At 37.9% G+C, this 23595-nt stretch overlaps 1 protein-coding gene across 1 annotated transcript in view; it reads left to right on the top strand.

Annotated features, from left to right (window-relative positions):
* fhod3b (formin homology 2 domain containing 3b) overlaps positions 1-23595 on the top strand; it is a 139498-nt gene that overhangs the window by 86960 nt on the left and 28943 nt on the right. Inside the window, exons 6-11 of the mRNA XM_059339282.1 lie at positions 12953-13047; positions 13936-14047; positions 16046-16140; positions 16730-16873; positions 17799-18043; positions 22619-22681. Of these exons, the coding sequence (XP_059195265.1) occupies positions 12953-13047; positions 13936-14047; positions 16046-16140; positions 16730-16873; positions 17799-18043; positions 22619-22681 (754 nt within the window). The remainder of the gene's footprint in view (positions 1-12952; positions 13048-13935; positions 14048-16045; positions 16141-16729; positions 16874-17798; positions 18044-22618; positions 22682-23595) is intronic.

Here is a 23595-nt window from a genome sequence, read left to right as displayed (position 1 = left end):
ATTGTAATACTTAATAATTAGCTAATGCTGACTTGGTTTACTGCAGCTCAACTTCTGTTTTCGGTGTCAAAGACACATTAAAAAGTATTTTGGCATCATATTGGAGCTTTCCTTTTATGAGAGGTCGACTTCATGTTTATGAGAATGTGGTACAGATGTTTCTGGCCACAATTAGAATCACACTTACGCCATTTTTCACCATCAACTTGTTTCTGTAGAGTGGTGCGTGATGTTGGCACAGTATCTGATTCAGATAACTTACGTAACGTGAGCAAAAGTGGCACCAAAGTACAGAAAACGTCTTCATCAATAACATCAGGCTGATAACTGATGGGTTCCAAAATTGCTGTCGGGATATAGACGCTTATATCTTTTATTAAGTCGATATCCTCATAATCATAAGATAAGATAAGATAAGATAAGTTAAGATAAGATAAGATAAGATATGACTTTATTTGGGGGGAAATTTAGTTGAAACAGCAGCTCAAGATACAAACACATAGATATGGATAAAAGAATAAAGAATATAAACAATAAGACATAAAAATACAATGTATACACATTATATACATACATTTCTGCTGTTTGGCCTTTATTATTAATATATTATTTTTTTGTGTGTGTTTTTTTTTTCCTGAAAATACTTTGCAATTATGTAAATTTTTCTTGATAACATCCACACATTCTTGGTCAAACAAGATGGATTGTTGGACTGACTTTGAATGTTTTTTTTGATAGACATGATTTCTTGTTGCTGATGTCAGAATCAGAATCAGAATCACTTTTATTGTCACTGTACCTGGGTACAATGAGATTAATAAACACCACCAAGTCAGTGCGAGAGACAATGTCTCAGAAATAATAATAATAATAATATACAAACAGACATAAGGTGCACACTTTGAATTGCAGCAGTGAAAAATAAATATGGTCCATATACAACACCACGACTCAGATATTTAAGTTTTCATACTTCATACTACATTTTGTTCCTCTTAATTTAGAATCAGGATCACTGTTTTAGTGTCATACTCCGTCCCAAGTTCTTAAAATATTCAGCAGAGTGTAACTGAACTCTCCCTGCTGGTTGGAGCGTTCTGCTGAGCATTAAGTGAAAAGCCAGGCACGTTGAGTTAGCAGAGATGTTGGACGCTCTGGTTGGAAACAGTGTGTGTTGTGTTGTCTGGCTGTGTTGTAGCTGCTCTCTTTACTACGGCTCGTCGTCTGGATCAACATTTCCATTCTGTCTCGGCTGCTTCAGAGTCCAAACGTACAACACATCAACTGGTTATTATACACTGTAAAAAAAAATCTGTTTAATTTACGGTAAAATACCGGCAGCTGTGGTTGCCAGAACATCACCGTAAAAAATACAGTGAGCGTATGTTAATGTAAATATCAGCAAAAACTGTAATTTATACTGAATAATCCCATTACTTTCAGGATAATTGTGTCATCGTGGTATTTGTCCATTAACTTTTTCATGAAAAATGTATATTTTTACAGCAAAACTGTGTGTTTTCTACAGTTTATGGCGGTAGAATTTAAAGTTTTTTACTATTCTTTGATTGACAGTAATTAAAAGTATCTGCTACGGTGATGTACAATGTTTAATTTTACGACCTATTTCTGATGCAAATTGACAGTGTTTTACTGTTATTTCTACAAACATTTTTTACAGTGTAGGTGTGATCATTTCCCTGTTTGAATGATCATGTAGGAGAAGCTGAGTGAAACTCTGTTAAATCCTCTGGGATAAAAGGAAACTTGAGATGGAAAACACAGGAAGTGCTGACACACACATGTGGGCTAGCTCTGTGTTTGGAGCGAGAAGGAAATCTCCAGGAATGCCCTCGTTGTACCAATCGAAACCTGAACTCCTGGTTTGTAATTAGATCTCATGGGAACACGTGCATGTTTTCCCTCCTCATTGCTCCTGCTGCCTCTTTGTGTGAAGCTTTTCAATCTTAAAAACACTAAATCACTCTCACACACACAGATCCATGATGCCACTGTGTGCTTTAAAAGGTTAATTCATTTTAACTTTATGTTTTATGTTTTATTAAAGGATCCCCATTAGCTTGTGCCGTGGCAGTTGGCTAGTCTTCCTGGGGTCAAAACATTCCAACAAGTAATACTCAACAGTCCTACAACAACTTTAACAGTAAAAATACATTACAAAATACATTAGAAAAGTGCAGCACAAAAGTTCATTACAAAATGCAGCACAAATTTAAAAGACAGTTTGTAGAATCAAACCATTGAATTGTAGCCATTTGGATTAAATGTTTAGGAATAATTGGTCAAATGCATTTGATCAGAAAACAAATAAAGTACAAAAAAAAAAAAAAACAATACAGCTTTAACCAGTATCATTGATTGTAATCCTGGACATCATGAATCAAACATGGCTTCTATAAAGAGTAGCGTCCTTTCAACCAAAATAAACAAAAACAATTTAAATAAACCCCCCCAAAAAATATAATAAGCCCAACACCTAACATTAACCACTGACAAAGTACATCTTTAATTTTAACTTCTGTTTGTTGTGCAGGTTATAATCTAACGATGAGACCATGTTTTGCTTTGGTTTCATAATAAATGGAAACTTTCTTTGTCCTCTTGAAAAAGCTTTTTCATTGCATTCAGCGTCTTTACCTGTCTGAGACTCTTTTCATCAAAGAAATGTAGGAAATGAAGCTTTATGGTTTGAGCCTTGAACCTCTCAGCTCTCTCTGCTCCACTGGCTACAGTTTGTTTTTGCCTCTCCCTATTAAATTAAATCAGTATCTTTTAAACTGTCTGACAATGCTTCATTAAATCTCATGCTACTGTATACTTTGTTTTATACAGCCTTGAAGAAAAACACCATCACACCATCTGTCATTTTTTCGTTTAGTTTTTATGCACCAAATCTCTGGAACAAACTCCCACAGAACTCTCAGCTCTTTTAAATCAAGTCTGAAGACTTTTCTGTTTCCATTTTAACCTGTAATTTTTATTCATTCGCTTTTAAATGTTTTAATCATTCACTTTTTTTTTCTTTTTCTTTTAATTCGCTTTTAAATGTCTTCTAATGTGTTTTATGTATTTTAATCTTGCCCCTGTAAAGCACTTTGAATGGCCCTGTGTCTGAATTGTGCTATATAAATAAACTTGCCTTGCCTTTTAACATTCTTACCCACAGGATAACAATTAACCCTATAAAGCCTGAACCATGAAATAATTGCCACAAAATTCAATTTTATTTTTAAAACTGCAGTGTTTTTTGAACCTGCTGACAAATAATAAAAAAATATCAATTTGCATATATGAATTGTAGTTTGTATCATATTTGATACATCAGGTCTTTTGTGCAATTTGTTGCTCACAGTTTGTTTTTCTCAAACGAACACAAACATATAAAACCTAACATTTGTAACCTATTAAGACTTTGACTTTCCTTTTAACATTTTCCTCAAACATGCAAGATATTTGTTTTCCATATAACATAACATCAAACATCTGCTAATATGAAGTTTTCATGCAGTGGAACCATCAAATCATTTTGGCTACATCTGGTATTTTGGTGCATTTTGTTGCTCAGTTTGTTTATCTTCAACACATGTATACATCAGGTTTTACCGGGGGAAAAACATCACACTGATGATGTAGATGTCTCAAAAACTTGTGTATCAAATATGATATACTTGGCTTTATAGGGTTTAAAGTTTCAAAAAAGAAATTCACCAGACAAGCTTTAACTGAGTAGAAAAGCCTGATCTGTTGTCATGTTTCTAGTTAAGTCCTGTTCCTACCGGATACGTCCCACCCTGTCAGACCCTGCGGACCCCCACAGCCCCTCCACATCCCTCTCTCTGTGCAGACATCTGAACCCAGTTCAACCCCACCTGCTGACCTATATTCTGCCCCCCTTTTTTCTTCTCCTTCTCCCTGCATCTGTAGAAGTTTTCAGCCTGAGCGAAGCCGCCTCCAGCCTGATCTACTGTAACAGAATTCAGTATACAAGCCAATTATATTATAAGAATGTTTGATTTGGTTCATTTCTCAAGCTCTTATTTTATCATCTCTGACCTTGCCGTCTTAGATACATAAACTATAATTTGGAAAAAAAATAAATCTCTTGCAGTAATGTGGCAGATAGACTGAAATCCTCGGCACTGGAGTGGGTTTTTACGGCTGATTCCTGTGAGCTGACTGTTGTTTGGGACTGGATTCAGCATCTGGCTGGCCAGAACCAGAGCGAATCACACCACTACTCTCTCAAGAGCAGTAAGAATTTACCGCAGCTCATCTTTCAGCTCGCTCTACCAGTGGGTGGATGTCGTGCAGGAGTCTTCCCCACTTGGATAGGATGAGAAAATCTCTTCTGTTGGGCTTTCCCCAGTTCTTCATCGCCCTGAAATGGTTTTATGAAATGCAGCTACAATCTATCAGCTTTTTACAATGTGGAATGCAAAGAAATGGATAAGAAGTGCATGTTTTAGCCTTTTTACTTCCCTAACAGTGTTGCAGCTCTGCAGTAGTTCATCAGGTCTGGAGTCTGTAGAGATCTCTCAGCCAAATACTGGAGCAGCTCCCCTGCCTTACTTCATGCTATTGTTCCATGAGGTTTGTTTGTTTGCCTTTGGGGAGTTTGTTTGGGCTGAGGCCTGCAGTAAATGGTGTCAGATTCTGGCAGACATGTCTCCAGGACTGACGGTGGAAGCGTCCCGCTGGTGTTTTACTGTATGAGGCTCAATGTTAGTCTGGCGCTGGGCTTGGTGACTGAAATTGGTCTGGCAGAGGCAGCTAGTCTGGCTCTAATGGTCTGGGTGATTAGCTGAATAACAACTGGAACATGAACATGTCTCATTCAGTTCATAATTGACTTGAGTTGTAAACTGGTGTTTTTATTGTAGGCAGACTCTAAATGAGAAGCTAGTTAGAAGCTGGATGCAGTCATGATGAATGCTGGTACTCTTTTTTCTCAATGGCACTACATTCAAAATGAACAGTATTTTATACAAATGTGCTGAACAGTACTTTCATATAAAGAATTTGTTAAAATTACAAACTCAAAGAGAGATTCTTCCTTTTAGTTCACTTTGGTGGAGCCCATGGCAGTAAGTAGGACAGCAGATAGTGACTAAATGAACCTGGTCTCACAGGAATCTGTGGAATAGCCACGGAATCACTCAAAATCACTGGCTACAATGCAAGTTAATGACAGTCATATCCCGTGGCTATTCCATGGATATTTGTTCCTATTGGTTTGTTCCAAGTCACGTGACTTTCAAGGTCCCGGCGGTCAGAACAAAAAACATGGCGGACAGTTCTCTCATTTTTAGTGAAAAAATCAATATTTTGACTTAGTTTCTGCATAAAAATGGATTTTGATCACATTTCTAGCGAGAAATATATGTTTTATTTTCTAAATCTTCACTCAGTGAATGTACATAATCACTTTGTATGTTGGAATAGCCACGGGATATGACTGGCATTAACTTGCATTGTAGTGAAATCCGTGTCAGTTTCACGGAAATTTGAGTTATTCCGTGGCTATTCCACGGATTTTGAGTTAAGCGAATCCGTGGCTATTCCACGGATTCCTGTGAGACCAGGTTGACTAAACAGACATTTATATCAATGAAAGTCTTTGAGATCATTACTGTAAATGTGTAATGTCTAAGAGGTCACTCATAGTAAAGTGGACATAGAAAACAATGAATTCCCAGCTCAGTGCTGCCTTTTCTCTGCCCATATGTTCCCAACGTGTCCACTCCACTCTTGAAATTTAAATAATTGACTAAACTGGTACTAAAACCAGTATTTTTCCAGACTTTGCAGTGAACCACATCCAGCTCATGTGGTACAGGGAGACACACTGCAGCTCCCTGCTAATGCACAGCGTAATAAGATAAGAGGCTCTGAGTTGACTGTATGTGATGGAGATTTGGCCCCCGTCCCAAAGTCCTGGTAAAATAAATGTTGCTTGCTGACAGACAGTTTGGCTGACCCAGTTTAGATAAATTCCAAAATGTAAATGAAACCAAAGTGGCAGCGTGATGAGTCAGAACCGTTCTGTAGAAGGGAAGCTGTTGACTTGATGTCTTGCGTCTTCACAGATAAGATTGTCTGATTTTTGTGGGTTTTTTCCCAGTTGGTGCTGCCACCCAGACCTCAGAGAGCTTCTCACCTCGCCGTGGTCAGGGAGCAGCCCTTCCTGCACATTCCTGGGGCTGTGGAAGATAATTACTGTGGTTTATGAGAGGGAGAGGCCCTGCAGAAACACTTCCACCAGACCTCAGTGGCATTAGTCTTTACTTCTCTCTGCTTCTGGTGCAGAAACAGGAACAGGGTCTCTTCCACTCTGTGGCTCTGTGGTTCATTCTGCAGCTCGAGACCATTCAGGACTTCTTTAGTCTTAAGGCGAGCGTGTGTTAAGTATTGAAAGAAATGGACTGTGAGAGTGCTGTACGGACGCCAAGCTGCTCATTGAACACTTCCAAGTTTCTTTTTAGCTAAATCTTTCCTCCTTGGCTATCTGTTCCCATAATGGCTTACATTTAAATTCTAATCACTGTGCTTTGAAGGCAGCTCATTGTCTGCCAACATCTCATTACGTGACATACATGCAAAGGGACTGATCCATGTTATTGTTGTACTTTGTGTGAGGTATTATAGAGCTGCTCATGATTACTCCGATGGAGGCCCACATTGTTGGCCCCAGATCAATGCTTGAAGTGGAGGGTGTCCTGCACAGACTCAGCACTCACATGCTCTTCTTATTAACCCTCTCACAAAGTTATTGATGACTGTCTCTTGTAGAGTTTTAAAACAAATCCCATGTTCTGGACACAAAGTCTCAGCTATCCAACAAGGTACAGGGAAAGGGAAAGTACACCAGCGTAAATGATTTGATCTCACTTTCAAAGCCTGAACTGCAACACACAGGTAACTTTCCATTTTCCGGAGCGTTTTCACGACTAATTTAATCACAAGTGTGTGGAAATCAGTTCCATTTGAAGTTCACAAAAAGGTGATTGCTTTGGGAGTAATTAGATGTTTCCTTTAAACGCTTTCTGACCAGACTGAAGGCTGCAGTTTCCCATAATGAAAGGTTTTTCTTTAAACAGTTACAGTATCATTTCCTCTCACTTTCACAGGGTAACTAGAGTCCATGTGCTTTCTGCTGCTCTAAGTTGAACATAAATAGCAGCTGGCGTTGACTAAAATCCAGTTTTAATAAATCTGAGGGAAAAAAGGTAATGATTGTGTGGTTTCTGGCATAATATCATAACTGCACACTGAATTAAATTCACATTTGATATAGACATTCACTCATTTACTTGGCTACATGCCAAAGTAAATGAAAAACCTCACAAGCTATCTGTGATATCTTTAAATAAAGTTTAGTGATAACATGTCAGAAGGATCCTGAAGTCATGTGGTTTGGTGGTTGACTTTAGGGAACAATCAGTAGCGTCTATCTGTCAGCAGCTGAACATTCATGTTGCGTAATGACACTTTACGAAGCCTCGTTAAGGCTAAGACCTATCTCCTCTCACCCTGCTTTCAGTCGCACATTCCTGAAAGCCTCAGCAGAGACTCACACAGGTGCTCAGCAGAGATAAAAGATGATGCTGCAGGTCAGATATCGGCCAGCGATTTGAAATGAAGCGCGGAGCTCATTACTCATCCAGAAAAAATCACATCTGTGTATGAAGAATTAATGGGAATAGTTGTTTTAGACACTTTTTACATGCCAGTTAGCAAGGCAAGGCAAGTTTATTTATATAGCACAATGCAGACACAGGGCCATTCAAAGTGCTTTACAGGGGCAAGATTAAAATACATAAAACACATTAGAAGACATTTAAAAGCGAATTTAAAAAAAAAAAGTGAATGAATAAAACATTTAAGAGCGAATGAATAAAAATTACAGGTTAAAATGGAAACAGAAAAGTCTTCAGACTTGATTTAAAAGAGCTGAGAGTTCTCTGGGAGTTTGTTCCAGAGATTTGGTGCATAAAAACTAAACGCTGCTTAGGTTATAATAGTTTTGGATTTTTCATTAGTTTTAGTTTTAATTTCGTTGTCAATTTTTCTTTTCAAATTCAGTTAGTTTTAGTTAGTTTTCAGAGTGAGTTCATTCGTTTTTAATTAGTTTTTAATTTTTGGAAAATGCTTAGTTTTAGTTTAGTTTTTATTAGTTGTAGTTGTTTTTGTAATGGGGTATATGTTGGGTGCCAGATTCAATAAGGTCACAATAAATGTTACTTTTTTGTCAATTTTTTTCCAGTAAATTCGTCACATTTTTCTTGAAAATTTGAGAATTTTTTCCCGTAAATTTGTCACTTTTTCTTGTAAATTTTTCACTTTTTTTCTTGAAACTTGAGAATTTTTTCCCGTAAATTTGTCACTTTTTCTTGTAAATTTTTCACTTTTTTTCTTGAAAATTTGAGAATTTTTTCCCGTAAATTCGTCACATTTTTCTTGAAAATTTGAGAATTTTTTCCCGTAAATTTGTCACTTTTTCTTGTAAATTTTTCACTTTTTTTCTTGAAACTTGAGAATTTTTTTTATTAGTTGTAGTTGTTTTGTAATGGGGTATTTGTTGGGTGCCAGATTCAATAAGGTCACAATAAATGTTTCCTTTGTTTCCTTTGTCTGATCCATCTCAGCCCCAATAAGTTTATTAAGTCATAAAACCAGATGGATTAAATAGATTTCATATCAACCAAAAGAATTACATATGAAAAAAGTTGACAAAGACGAAAACTAAGGACATTTTCACTATAATTTCAGTTAGTTTTAGTTAGTTTTGTAACCACAAAATACAGTTTCAGTTAGTTATCGTTTTTTAAAAAACTCTCGTTTTTGTTTTTATTTCAGTGAACGAAAATGTTTTTTCAATTCTAGTTTTTGTTATTTCGTTAGTTTTCGTTAACTATAATAACCTTGCCAGTTAGTTGTTGTTTTTGTGCAAACTAAACAACCTGGTCTCAAAGAAATCCGTGAAATAGCCACAGATTTCGCTTAACTCAAAATCCATGGAATAGCCACGGAATCACTCAAATTTCCGTGAAACTGACACGGATTTCGCTACAATGCAAGTTAATGACAGTCATATCCCGTGGCTATTCCATGGATATTTGTTCCTATTGGTTTGTTCCAAGTCACGTGACTTTCAAGGTCCCGGCGGTCAGAACAAAAAACATGGCGGACAGTTCTCTCATTTTTAGTGAAAAATCAATATTTTGACTTAGTTTCTGCATAAAAATGGATTTTGATCACATTTCTAGTGAGAAATATATGTTTTATTTTCTAAATATTCACTCAGTGAATGTACATAATCACTTTGTATGTTGGAATAGCCACGGGATATGACTGGCATTAACTTGCATTGTAGCCAAATCCGTGTCGGTTTCACGGAAATTTGAGGGATTCCGTGGCTATTCCACGGATTTCTGTGAGACCAGGTTGGAGTAGAGCAGCTGTGCATCATGTCATTACTGTCTGTCAGCAGTGTCCCACTCAGAGGGGGAGTCAGAGGAGAGGGTGACTCTGGCTGAGGAGGTTAATCATGTTTTCATAAACACTCTGATTTTTCTGCTTTGATTCTCCGTGTCGTCCGACCGCTGACTGCTGTGACACGCGGCTCGGAGCTCTGAGCTGCAGCAGGAGACGACTGGTAGGAATGCTCTGCTGACATGTTGTCAGTAATTAACCCTGATTGATAAAAGATGAACTGCCCCTGCTGCTGCAGCATGCACACACACACACACACACACACACACACACACACGTACATCCACTCATGCGTCCACCCACACACACTCTCACGCATCATGCACACGCAGCAGCTGCACCTGGGAATTTTGGCTTATCTACAGCATATTCACGGTTTTCATGCCGCTCCGGAGAAGAGTTGGGGAAAAATATATGACAGAATCTGCAGCTTCTCATCATAACACATCAAAAGAAAACACGCTTTAAACACAACAAGAGAAGATTAGATGGAGCTCTTGTTAAGTATTGTATGTAGTTGTTGGTCAAACATTGAACTCTGACTGTTTTTATGTGATTTTTTCAGAGATTTAACAGTTCAAAACAACAGTAACTGCATGAAACCCTGTAGATTCATGACTAAAACTGTGTGTAGACAAAAATGCCCATACACATTTTTAAAAAAGATTTATAATTGTCATTGTCGAACTGAGCCTCATTTCCACAGTTAGCCAAACATGGATGTATAAAAGCCCTCAAACTCCATTTGTACATATCAAGAGTTTGTGTCTAATCCACCACTCAAATATCAGTTATCAGTATTATTGAATGTCAGGATGATCAATCATTTACTCATGTTGTAATTGACTTTATAAAGTGCTCCACAAAATTAAACGATCATTAACAGGCTGATAATGGCTCAAATGTACACCCCTGATATTAAAAAATAGGAAGTTGTGAAAACAATGAATGCAGTGATTTGCAAATCCTTTGCGACCTACAGTGATGGAAAAAATGATTAGACCACCTTGTTTTCTTCAGTTTCTTGTTCATTTTAACGCCTGGTACAACTAAAGGTACATTTGTTTGGACAAATATAATGATGACAACAAAAATAGCTCATAAGAGTTTAATTTAAGAGCTGTTATCTAGACATTTAACATGGTTTTCTTGATAATGATTTAGGTTATTATCAAGAAAACCATAGAAAATTGCTAGATATCAGCTCTTAAATTAAACTTGTATGATATATTATTGTATCTAATGCTCATACTGGGAGCCTTTTTTTTTGTTTTGCAAATCTATCCTCTCATTCTGACTGTGATGCATTCCTTTTTTATTTATTCTGTTTTTGCACATCGGCCCGTGGTGTGTTAGCTCCTGCAGCATGAAGAACTCTCCTGCTGCCCATTCATCTCTGTAGATCTTCACTTTCTGTCATGTTTGAAAAAAACAGGAATTCCTTGACTTTTTGCACAAAATTGTCATAGGTATAACCAGAGGTGGAAGAAGTATTCAGATCCCTTACTTCAGTAAAAGTACTAACACCACACTTTAAATTACCCCAGTAAAAGTTAAAGTCCTGCACTCAAAACTTACTGAAGTAAAAGTACAAAAGTATCAGCAACAAAATGTACTTAAAGTATCAAACGTAAAAGTATTTGTTATGCAGAATGGCCCCACTCAGATATATATTCTAAATATAATATTAGATTATTTGTCGTGATGAATTTATCTAAGCAGCGTTTTATTTTGTAAAGATCTAGGGCTCCGTTCAACTGCTTAATATACTGTTATGAGGTTTGATTTATAAAACTGCAGAATCATTTTAAATTGATTATGTTTTTCATGTTAAACCTAAAAGTAACTAAAGCTGTCAGCTAAATGTAGTGCAGTAAAAAGAACAATATTTGCCTCAAAATGTAGTGAAGTAGAAGTATAAAGTGACATAAAATGGAAATACTCAAGTAAAGTAAAGTAAAGTATCTCAAAATTGCACTTAAGTACAGTACTTGAGTAAATGTACTTAGTTACATTCCACCACTGGGTATAACCCCCCAAAACTAAAACTGCTTCTGCCAAGAAATGGTCAAACAGGTCTTCCAAAAATGTTCCACTTTGGATGTTTTCACGTGTTTATACTGCGATGCTTCTTCCCCTGAGTAGCTAATGTATCACCTCACGCTGCAGCGGTTCAAGCTGAGCTCATCCTGTTGCTGCTGCTCTGTGTCAATGCATCAACTCCCTGTGGAAGAACGCTGAGATGCTGTTAAAAAAAAAAGAGTACATATTTAAAGGGAGCTTTTGTCTGTTCCTCTTCTCTGCAGCAGTGTTCGTCTCCCCTCCCCCACCTCCTTCTTTAACAGGAGCTCTACACTTTTACTGCCCCCCATAGAGATCCCTTGGCTCTTATTATGTTCTTATTTATGTATCCTGTTACAGATGGAAGTCATGTCAGCATCCAGTGAGGCACCCGGCTCAAATATTTTCCCTCCAGTTTTGTCCGCTCACTTGATGGATGAGTGGACATTTTTTCTTTTTAGGTCTTCATCCAATTTTTGGGGAGATTTTTGAAAGGTTTATCTCCACAGTAGCTCGAGTCTGTATGTAGATTTTAATCATGATGGGCAGAGGAGCATCTTTAACCCTTTTCTCTTCTGTTTGTATCTATCTACACATGCTATGCAACAACCACAGAAATAATGTATCATGTTTTTTGTGCATATACATATGGTAAGGTCTAACATTATGCATAAATGCTTTAATATTATTTAAAGACAGAGCGGCATTTTAAGGGCCTTTCTAGGACTAAAGCCAACCAGATGAAACTTACTTTGCAAAGATTTCTATCAGTGTTCAGAACAGACACCAAACATCAAGAGCACTGTTTCTCAACCCCTGACTCCCAACCCCCACTAGGGGTCGCTAAAGCTTCATGGGGGGTCGCCAGGCCTTTTGTATTTAATGAGGTGTAGGAAAACTTTTTTTAAATATACAGTCGGCCTATATCTCAGCATTTCAGTCATTTCTGTTATAAACTTTTTTTTTTTAAATGCTTGAAATAGTATGTTTTAAACAAACATCCTGCATTGGAGTTAATATTATTATTCATATGTATTTAATATAATATAAAAATGTCCATATAATATATAATGTAGTCAAGGGTCATCTGTTTACTCAATGATAGAAAAGTGTTCCCTGAAGGAAAAAGGTTGTAAATCACTGATCTAGAGCGGTGATCTTTTCTTCTTTTATTCTTTTGTGTGCAGAGAAGAACAAATGGGATCAGTTTTATAATGAAAAGAAGAAAAAACTAAACAAAAATGGCAGATGATTAACCAAATCCCATCTCCTTCTCTTCCCCCGCCCCCCCCCCCCCCCTCTCTCTCTCTCTCTCTCTCTTTCTCTCTCTCTCTCTCTCTCTCTCTCTCTCTCTCTCTCTCTCTCTCTCTCTCTCCAGCTCTGGGTCAGATAATGCTGTATGTGGATGGGATGAACGGCCTCATATCTCACAATGAAACGGTCCAGTGGCTTTACACTCTAGTGGGATCCAAGGTAAAGAATATATATATATATATACTTATATATATAATATATACTGTAGAACCCCATCTGTGCAGTGACAACAGTAAAATAATCTCACAGTCCTCATAACTCTGCTGTGTCCTCGTGTCCCTCTAGTGGCCACATTTCATTTCATCATGTCAACATATTTGCAGCAGATGATGAACCGCATCGACTCGTCTCTCTTTTGTTTTCTGTTCTTACTAATTACTTCTCTGTCTTCCCCTGTAAATATTGAACTAAAACTTGGCCTCCACCTTATTGTTTTTTAATCAAAACCCTGTCTTTCAAACCATTTAATATGGCATATTTCCATTATCATTACTCATTGTGAGCGTGCTCACTGGGCTGTTCAGCTGCTCAGAAGTCTTAAATGAACTCAGACTGTTTTATCTCCGCTGACATGATGTTGATTTTCATTCTCCAGCAAATTAACAACTTTTTCTGCAGCCTTCTCCTCCCCTCTCCAATAGCTTTCTCTCTCTCTTTTTCACATTTTTGCAGGAGTGAACATTTTGATTGCATGTTGTCACCCAGTCTGGATTTTATTTGATATTTGATACTGATTGTAGTCATTTTTTTGTGTTTTTTGTTATTTCCGTACCTTACAGAACAGTATGTTCCTCTAAGATGTTAAAAGTCCATTTAATATTCCCTCAGTGTCACTAAGGCTCTTATCAAACCTCTCAAGACGTTTCAAACAGGAAAAGCTTTTATACAACAATATGATGCCGTGTGGTAGTTGGAAGTTAAAGGGCTGGTGAGCCAAAACATCAAGCCACCAGTTGAACTTAAGTGCATTCTGTGTTGTGTGCTTGGATGTAGGTGCCTAAACCACGTTGTTATTTTGGTGTTAACTGTATTTTTCTCTTTGTGTAGTTCCGCCTGGTGGTTAAGACGGCCCTGAAGCTGCTGCTGGTGTTTGTGGAGTACACAGAGTCTAATGCCGACCTGCTCATCAAGGCTGTGAATGTTGTGGATGCCAAAAGAGGTGAGCGTTACAGTCAATACCTGCAGACAGAGGAAACTGTCTGGCGGTGGATTTACTAAGAGATTTTACAACCAAAAGGGTTTTATTTCAATGTTGTTCTTCCAGCTAATAACATATCCACATTATATCAGCTCAAGGTTATTATAGTTAACGAAAACTAACGAAATAACGAAAACTAGAATTGAAAAAACATTTTCGTTAACTGAAATAAAAATAAAAACTAGAGTTTTTAAAAAAAAACCATAACTAACTGAAACTGTATTGTGTGGTTACAAAACTAACTAAAACTAACTAAAATTATAGTGAAAATGTCCTTAGTTTTCGTTTTTGTCAACTTTTTTCATTCATAATTCAGTGTTTCTATTAGAACATGCAACACATGGTGAATATGTTTACTGAGACTGGGATGTTTACACTAGAACCAAAATACAAAACACCCAGAACTGTAAGAGTTAATAACCTTATTGGGGCTGAGATGATAAACCAAAGGAAATGAAGGCAAAATTTATTATGACCTCTTTGAATCTGGCACCCAACAAATAGCCCATTACAAAAAAACTAAAACTAACACTAAAACTAATAAAAACTAAACTAAAACTAAGCATTTTCAAAAAGTAAAAACTAAACTAAAACTAGCAAACTCACTCTAAAAACTAAACTAAAACTAAGTGAATTTGAAAACAAAAATTCACAACGAAATTAAAACTAAAACTTATGAAAAATCCAAAACTATTATAACCTTGTATCAGCTGTTATTGTCTGCTGTAACCTGAGTAGTATAGGTAAATTATTTTATCAATTCCTGGTTAATGGTAGAGTACAGGTTGGCGTGCAATACAACAACATTTTTTAGAAACACTGTCTATTCTCTTCAACCTGTTTTCTTATATAACCAAATTGTCAGATGTGATCAGGTTCATTCTTATGAGACAAGGTCAGCTAATGGTGGTCAGATGATGTCACCATGTCCAAAACCAAATGTTAAAGAGAACAGTTATTTATCAGTTATTGGAATAATTGCCCACTGAATATACGTGAACTGAATAGTAAAGTATCTTTTAATTATTACTTGAGAATGCACTATTTAAATTTGTGAGTAGTGAATTAACATATTTACTGTATGAAAGTGAGAATTAATGTAATAGATATGAATGTAATAACTTATTCGGAATTATTTCTGATGACGTATATAATAATGTCTACAATGTTTAATTGTTAAGTGATTTTTGTTTTGTCTTGTGGACCCCAGGAAGACTAGCTCCTCCCACCTTTGGTGACAGCTAATGGGGATCTTTTTAACAATAAACAATAAACAATTCCACTAAAATCAGCCATCAATATTGTCTGTAGAGCTGCTGACCTGACCACAGATCTCTCCTTACACAGCAGTCAGATCAGTTATCCTGGCAGCTCCCTAGTTATGCATGGAGCATGGAGGCTTTATTGGGAGAGAGAGTAACTCCTGTCTGCAGGATCTCAGTTACCTGCTGCTGTAAAGGCTCAGCATTGTGCAGCAGGAGGCTGAGCATCAGGCCGTGGGGGGGGTCGGGTTCCTCTGTCTCTGATCCCGTCACTGCTGCTGTTGCATAAGAAGCCTGAACCTGATCCAGGCCTGAGGAGGAGGAGGAGGAGGAGGAGGAGGAGGAGGAGGAGGAGGAGGAGGAGGAGGAGGAGGACTTGACCCTTGTGCCTGAGACTCGCTGCTCTTCTCTCATCTGACATCAAGTCGCCGCTGCTTTTTTTTTTCCCTCACCGCCACTTTTTTTTAACTGCTATGACTGCATTCCTCCTCCTGGAGCCATGAAATGACAAAACAATTTCTGTTTGGATTCCTGCACACTGGTGGAGCTGCAAGGTTGTAGCTGTTTCTATGCACAGATGGCTTAGTTATGACTTTATTATTACCTAGTGTCTGTACAGGTAGCCCTGTAGTCTGTCTCTGTATGGAGTTTGTCTTGTGGTGTCCAACGTGTTGCATGCCTTCTGCTGTTGCTGCAGGAACAAAACTGTGGTCAAACGTGATGGAGATCCTGGATGAGAAGGATGGAGTGGATACAGAGCTGCTGGTGTACGCAATGACACTCATCAACAAGGTTAGTGGAAGAAACCTTCCTCCCAAAAGGCTTGAAACTAGAAGTAAACCAGTTATTTCCCCTGTAACTTGGTGGACTCCTTCCTGTATGTTCTTCTCTCTAGATCTCTTATCTCTCAAACCCTTTTTAAACAAGTAATTCTCATCTACATTGTCCTACATGTAATCTGATCTGCTAGGCCACAAATGCAATCACAACAAACAGACTGAATTTGATTAAATTGAGGTGACGTTAAGCTAACCAAAGGATCTGAACGATCTGACTCATTATCACTCCTTTGTTCCCTTTTATGAAGTGAAGACGTCTCTGCAGGAGAATCATGTATATAATAAATGTGACCTGCTCAAAGTGCTCTTGGAACATGTGATCTATTTAGACAAAATGCATACAAGTGCATTAATAGTACTGATTGAGGTTTTTTTAGATAGCTTATCAGGCTTCAGTAAAAAGTTAATTTAATAAAAATGTGAGTAATTTAACTCTCAGGTGATCTTCTTTATTGTTCCAAGTCTTTCACAGTTGATTTAACGTAATGCAGAGCAAGGTTACAACTCCTATTGTGTTTTTTTTATTTTTTATTGTGTTTCAGACTCTGGCGGGCCTCCCGGACCAGGACTCGTACTACGACATGGTGGACTGTCTGGAGGAGCAGGGTGTTGAAGCCGTGGCCCAGAGACACCTGAGCAGGAAAGGCACCGACCTGGACCTGGTGGAGCAGTTCAACATCTACGAGGTCAGAAAGTCACATGATCAGATAACGACGAGCCTCATGTCATGTAGATCAGCTGTTCTCAACCTTGGGGTCGGGACCCCAATTGGGGTCGCGAGATGATTTCTGGGGGTCGCCAAATCATTTAGGAAGTCAGCTCTGTCTCCACTGTGTTAAAGTGTTCATGTGTTAATGTGTTTTAGTCTTTTTGGTCACTTAATGTCATTTTTTTTGGTCATTTTGTGTGTGTTTTTAATCATTTTGTGTCTTTTTTTTTATCATTTTGTGTCTTTTTTGATCATTTTGTGTTCCATTTGTGTCTTTTTTGGTCATTTTGTGTCTTTTTTTAATCATTTTGTGTCTTTTTTGATCATTTTGTGTTCCATTTGTGTCTTTTTGGGTCATTTTGTGTCTTTTTTGATCATTTTGTGTTCCATTTGTGTCTTTTTGGGTCATTTTGTGTCTTTTTTTGATAATTTTGTGTCTGTTTTGATCATTTTGTGTTCCATTTGTGTCTTTTTTGGTCATTTTGTGTCTTTTTTTAATCATTTTGTGTCTTTTTTGATCATTTTGTGTTCCATTTGTGTCTTTTTGGGTCATTTTGTGTCTTTTTTTGATCATTTTGTGTCTTTTTTGATCATTTTGTGTTCCATTTGTGTCTTTTTTGGTCATTTTGTGTCTTTTTTTGATCATTTTGTGTCTTTTTTGATCATTTTGTGGTCAATTTGTGTCTTTTTTGGTCATTTTGTTTCTTTTTTGGGTGATCTGAACTGTGCGTGTGAGATCATGTTCAGTGAGCGGGGGTCACAGACAACATGCATGTTAAATTGGGGGTCGCGACTCTAAAAGGTTGAGAACTACTGAGCTAGATAATGTGTGTCTTACTAAAGTGTGTCCCATGGCTGCTGATTATTCACTCTCCTGTTTCTCTGTGATCTCTTTGATCCAGATGACTCTCCGCCACGAGGACGGAGACGATGAGACCCAGTTACCCGCGAGCGTCCGCAAAGAGCGGCGGCGGGCGAGCGTTGGTGGCACCAACGAGCGGCGAGGCCTGGAGCGGAGACGCAGCCGCAGACATTCGCTCCAGAACAGCCGAGGCCACGCCTCCGCTCCAGCATCACCCAGCAGCTCTCACACTGGAAACAGCTTCCTGCCCTTCGGTGGACAACGAGTCGAAGACATCAGTGAAAGGTGAGGCGGGGGAGGACGGAGAGAAAGGGAAGATATTCAAGAAAAGAAAAGAAACTTTATCCTTGCTTCTATTTTAGCGTGAACTTAGTCTGATCTGCGTTTTTTAAAGGTTCAGCCAGAAGGGTTTGTTTTCATCTTGTATATTTGAAACCCTGAGAGGTAGTTGCAACTAAAAAGGATCACAAAATGATCAAAAAAAGACACAAAATGACCAAAAAATTACATAAAATGAAGCAAAAAAGGAATCAAATTAACCAAAAAATTACCACAAAAAGACACAAATTGACCAAAAAAGACACAAAATGACCAAAAAATTACATAAAATTAAGCAAAAAAGGAATCAAATTAACCAAAAAATTACCACAAAAAAGACACAAATTGACGATATTCAAGAAAAGAAAAGAAACTTTATCCTTGCTTCTATTTTAGCTTGAACTTAGTCTGATCTGCGTTTTTTAAAGGTTCAGCCAGAAGGCTTTGTTTTGATCTTGTATATTTTAAACCCTGAGAGATAGTTGCAACTAGAAAGGAATCATAAATGAATCCTGCTCCATAGAGTATAACTCTGTTTTACAGAGTGTTGTATTATATTTCAGCCTTGGAGAGATGCATCTCGTCTGTCCAGAGCCAGAGCAGAATTTAATTATAGAGTAATTTAAAGAAGAGCGTCGCTGCAAAGTGACATCTGAATTAATTTCCCCGCTGTCAGAGACATTCTGCTGCCACAGATGGAAATAGGAAGCTTGTGTAAACACGATATGAGCTATCTGCTCTTCATCTCAAGTCATGCTTCCTTCAGTTAGAGTGTGTTCAACTCCACGTTTCCATCTGTTTTATATACAACAAACCTTTGTGACTACACTAACTCAGGGAAACCACAACTGGTGATTCAGGCAAAGAAGCAAATTGCAGTCTTGTTTAATTGTGCAGTAGCTTGGACTTTGTTCCATAAAAGGACCCGAAAAAACTCAGACAGGAAGTCACATTAACCCTTTATTCCACCTTTTATTATAGATCATAGAAGACAAAAACTAGGCTTGAATTCTGGAGACTTGTGTCTTTTTTCACGTCTTTCTTCGTCCACATAATTAAATCACCTATCATCTCTTTTATATGCACAAATATTATTTATTATTCCTGCTGGCATCCAGGTCTTCAGGTGTACTTAAACTCAGTCCAGCAGGTTATATGATACCAGACTAGCTTCTTCCAGTCCACCACAGGAAATCCAAGCCGCCTTTGAAGACCATTTTCCATATTGTTAATGAAACCCAGACAACCAAGAGGGATCCAGAAAGCAAAGTGGCCACAGACGATCAGTTCAAACACACAAGATATCTCTCACACTTGTTATTGAATTTAATATTTTCCTCCTCAATAAAAATCACAGGGAGATGTTTGATATTTAACATTACGTTTGCATTAATGCTGCCATAGAAATTACACTTCCTAGCTGTAACTGTTGCCGTGCAGATCCATCTCTAACATTCCCAGGCGTTGTCTTTGACTGTTGTCTAAACCGACTAACCTTCTTGTCCGTCTTTCAGTGTTTGTCTCTCTGTTTCTACCTCTAAAGCTTTCTGACATGCATGTTTCTGTCTGTTTGTTGTCTCGCCCGTCTGTGTTTTCATTTTGTCTCTGTCCAATTTCTCTTCCCTCTCGCCTGCCTACATCCTCCCTTTCCTCCTTTCAACCCTCGACCCCTCCTCTCACCACAGAGAAGAGGAAGAGGAAGAAGAAGAGGAGGAGGATGAGGGAGAGGAGGAGGAAGAGGAGGAGGAGGAGGAGGATGAGGAGGACGAGGACGAGGCAGATGATGAGAGTCATCCAGTCCCTGAGTCCTGTAGACAGGGCTCTCTCAGGTATTTTACCTGGTTTCCGGAGCGTGATTCCCAGTCTCCCTAGTTTTTTCTTCCATTTGAACTCTGCTTGTGTTCTTCATTCCCGGTGGACTCTCTTGTATTTTGTCATCCTAGTGTGGCTCCAGCTGTAGCAGACACTCCTTACATGTGTTTGAACTTAAAGTGTATGGCCAACATCCTCCCTAGAGCCAGAGACCCGCCAGGGCAGAGAGAATATCTCAGCGTCAAGACCAGGACACCTTCTCCCGTGTCCGCCGCCCCTAAACAGAGGACCTTTAGTCCTGGGTGTGTTCCTGTTACTGTCAGTAGAGTTAAAGGCTCAGATCACCTCACTGCCAGTCTCCCTCAGCTGCCTCACTAACTAAACATCTCTCTGTCTGTGCATTTATATATGTTTTTATATTTTATTGTTACTTTTAATCTAAGTCCTTTGCTGTCAGTTTAAAGGTCCATTCTGACCTCCTGAGTGTGTAACAGTCAGCTCCAAGCCAGAGACTCCTTGGAAAGTAACAACTTGATAAAAGAATCCAATTGATCACAAAATGATCAAAAAAAGACACAAAAAGACCAAAAAAGGAAACAAAATGACCAAAAAAAGACACAAAATGACCAAAAAAAGACACAAAATGACTAAAAAAAGACACAAAATGACCAAAAAAAGATACAAAATGACCAAAAAAGGAAACAAAATGACCAAAAAAGACACAAAATGACCAAAAAAGGAAACAAAATGACCAAAAAAGACACAAAATGACCAAAAAAAGACACAAAATGACTAAAAAAAGACACAAAATGACCAAAAAAGACACAAATTGACCACAAAATGACCAGAAAAGACATCAAATGACCAAAAAATTACAGAAAATTAAGCAAAAAAGGAATCAAATTAACCAAAAAATTACCACAAAAAGACACAAATTGACCAAAAAAGACACAAAATGACCAAAAAAAGACACAAAATGACCAAAAAAAGACACAAAATTACAAAAAATGACATTAAATGACCAAAAAGACTAAAACACATGAACACTTTAACACAGTGGAGACAGAGCTGACTTCCAAAATGATTTGGCGACCCCCAGAAAACATCTTGCGACCCCAATTGGGGTCCCGACCCCAAGGTTGAGAACAGCTGAGCTCGACCATTACGCCTCACAATGTGTAATCACACTGTCGTCCCATCACTGCTGTCTGTCTTTGTAGCTCACTGTACACCTGCAAGCACCATCAAACTAAAGCAGATGTAGTTATACAATTTTAAATATTTTTGATCTTTTCTTCTTCTAATTTTTGTCCCATGAGGTTATTCCTGTTAGACATCCTGTGGTTTAGTTCCTCTCTACCTCCTTCATCCTTAGAAATGTTTTTTTGATCATAGTTATATTTATTTCCCCTCAGATGTGATTTATGTTCCATATGTCATCTCCAAAGACTTACTCTACCAGAAAAAGGAAAATCATAATTACTTCCTTTTCTCAGTTTGCTGGAAAGCATTCTTTATGCAGACATTTACTAGTCATCTGTCTTCCATTGTGGCTCTGCACCACAGTTAATCCAAGACAAGTCAATAAATTAATTCAAAGCATTAAGGAATTCAAAGCATCAGCCTGAGTCACAGTCACTGTCTCTGAGTTCTTCATGTTTCTGCAGAGAGAACAGAAAGAGATAGTCTGACTGGCACAGCAGCACAAATCATTCCTTGTTCTTCCTCAAGAAATGATCCAGTGAAAGCCTCCACACTGCAAAAAAAGAAAAGTTGGGTGAACTCAAAATTTCAAGGCAACAAACTTCGATAAAATTTTAAGTTGGACAATTAAACTAAATATATTAAGTTTTGTTTTTGAGTCTGCTCAACTCTGAATTCAGATTTTTTTCAACTCAACTGCAAGTTGTACTAACTTATAATTTTACATTGTAATAACTTTTAATCCTTACTTCTGCTAACTTCTGCAATGTGCTGAATTGGCACGATTGTAACGCCGCTATGAAATGTCAGCTAATGTTGCGACCACAATTTTGAGTTAGCATTGATACGCTAATGGCTACTCTTGTAGCTGTAACAAGCAGCGCCGCTAGCATCAGTTAGCCACTAGCATCAGTTAGCCGCTAGCATCAGTTAGCCGCTAGCATCAGTTAGCCGCCAGCATCAGTTAGCCGCCAGCATCAGTTAGCCGCCAGCATCAGTTAGCTGCTAGCATCAGTTAGCCGCTAGCTTTCGCTAATGACCGAATTTCACCGCTTTCCCGCATTTCCCAACAAAGAAATAAGAGTTATCAGAACTATTGTCCCTTGTTGTGAACCCCAACTTAAAGATATAAGTAACAACAACTCAGCAACTTGTTTTTGAGCAGACAACTGGCTTCCTTTGTTGTGCTAACTTACATTATTGCCCTAAATGTCAATAATTTATATTTCCAAGTTTTACCAACTTAAATCACTGTTTTAGGCCAAAAAATACAAGTAGGTTTTTTTGCAGTGTAGACTAGTTTTATTTATCAGAATGACCTGCAGTAGTTCTATCTCTTTCTAAATATCACATGAATCTCAGACAGAGATATTGTCTTTGTTTCCGTTCTTGTCGTGTGGTCTTGCAGCCCTCCTCTCTCCGATTGCTGCCCCACTATCTAATATGTGTGACTAACATTTAACTATTTAATCTTTGGAGTGTTTCACCTGACTGTTACTCTCTTTTTTTTCTCACTTCCATCTTCAGTCTGACAGATATAAACAACTCTCCTACACCTTACACAGCTAGAAAGCCCTGCTGGGCTGAAAGGTAAGGGACAAGCAGGGACAAGATGCTAAATAGTTTCTGAGGTTTTGTGATTTACATCGATAGTTTCATGGAGATGTGTGCATCATTGTTGAACACGAGTTTGTATCCAGGAAATGACTTTATATTTTTATTTTTATACCAATTTCTCAACCAGTGTTGCCTTGAATTTGTAAAGAAAACTTTGTTTTCCTTCGCATGCCTCCACTGGGAACACAAAATTTAGAAATTTCTTGATGAATTTATGTAAAACAAACTCAAAGTGTTTCAATAGAGCGATTTTACTGAAAATACATGTACTTATACATTAGTATTATACTGCACAAGTTGTGTGGTAGCTAGTAAACTGATGTTGTGATATTGTTGTTAAAGTCAGCAAGCATTTACTTCAGTTCATGGTCTCACAGAAATCCGTGGAATAGCCACGGATTCGCTTAACTCAAAATCCGTGGAATAGCCACGGAATCACTCAAATTTCCGTGAAACTGACACGGATTTCGCTACAATGCAAGTTAATATTTGTTCCTATTGGTTTGTTCCAAGTCACGTGACTTTCAAGGTTCCGGCGGTCAGAACAAAAAACATGGCGGACAGTTCTCTCATTTTTAGTGAAAAAAAATCAATATTTTGACTTAGTTTCTGCATATAAATGGATTATGATCACATTTCTAGTGAGAAATATATGTTTTATTTTCTAAATATTCACTCAGTGAATGTACATAATCACTTTGTATGTTGGAATAGCCACGGGATATGACTGGCATTAACTTGCATTGTAGCGAAATCCGTGTCAGTTTCACGGAAATTTGAGCGATTCCGTGGCTATTCCACGGATTTTGACTTAAGCAAATCTGTGGCTATTTCACGGATTCCTGTGAGACCAGGTTGCAGGATTCCTTGTTTACTGTTCAAGAATT

The sequence above is a fragment of the Centropristis striata genome, chromosome 8 (genome assembly GCF_030273125.1).
Source record: "Centropristis striata isolate RG_2023a ecotype Rhode Island chromosome 8, C.striata_1.0, whole genome shotgun sequence".
In the NCBI taxonomy this organism is placed as follows: domain Eukaryota; kingdom Metazoa; phylum Chordata; class Actinopteri; order Perciformes; family Serranidae; genus Centropristis; species Centropristis striata.
The sequence above is the reverse complement of the archived record's forward strand: the minus strand, read 5'-3'. Positions and strand labels throughout refer to the sequence as shown.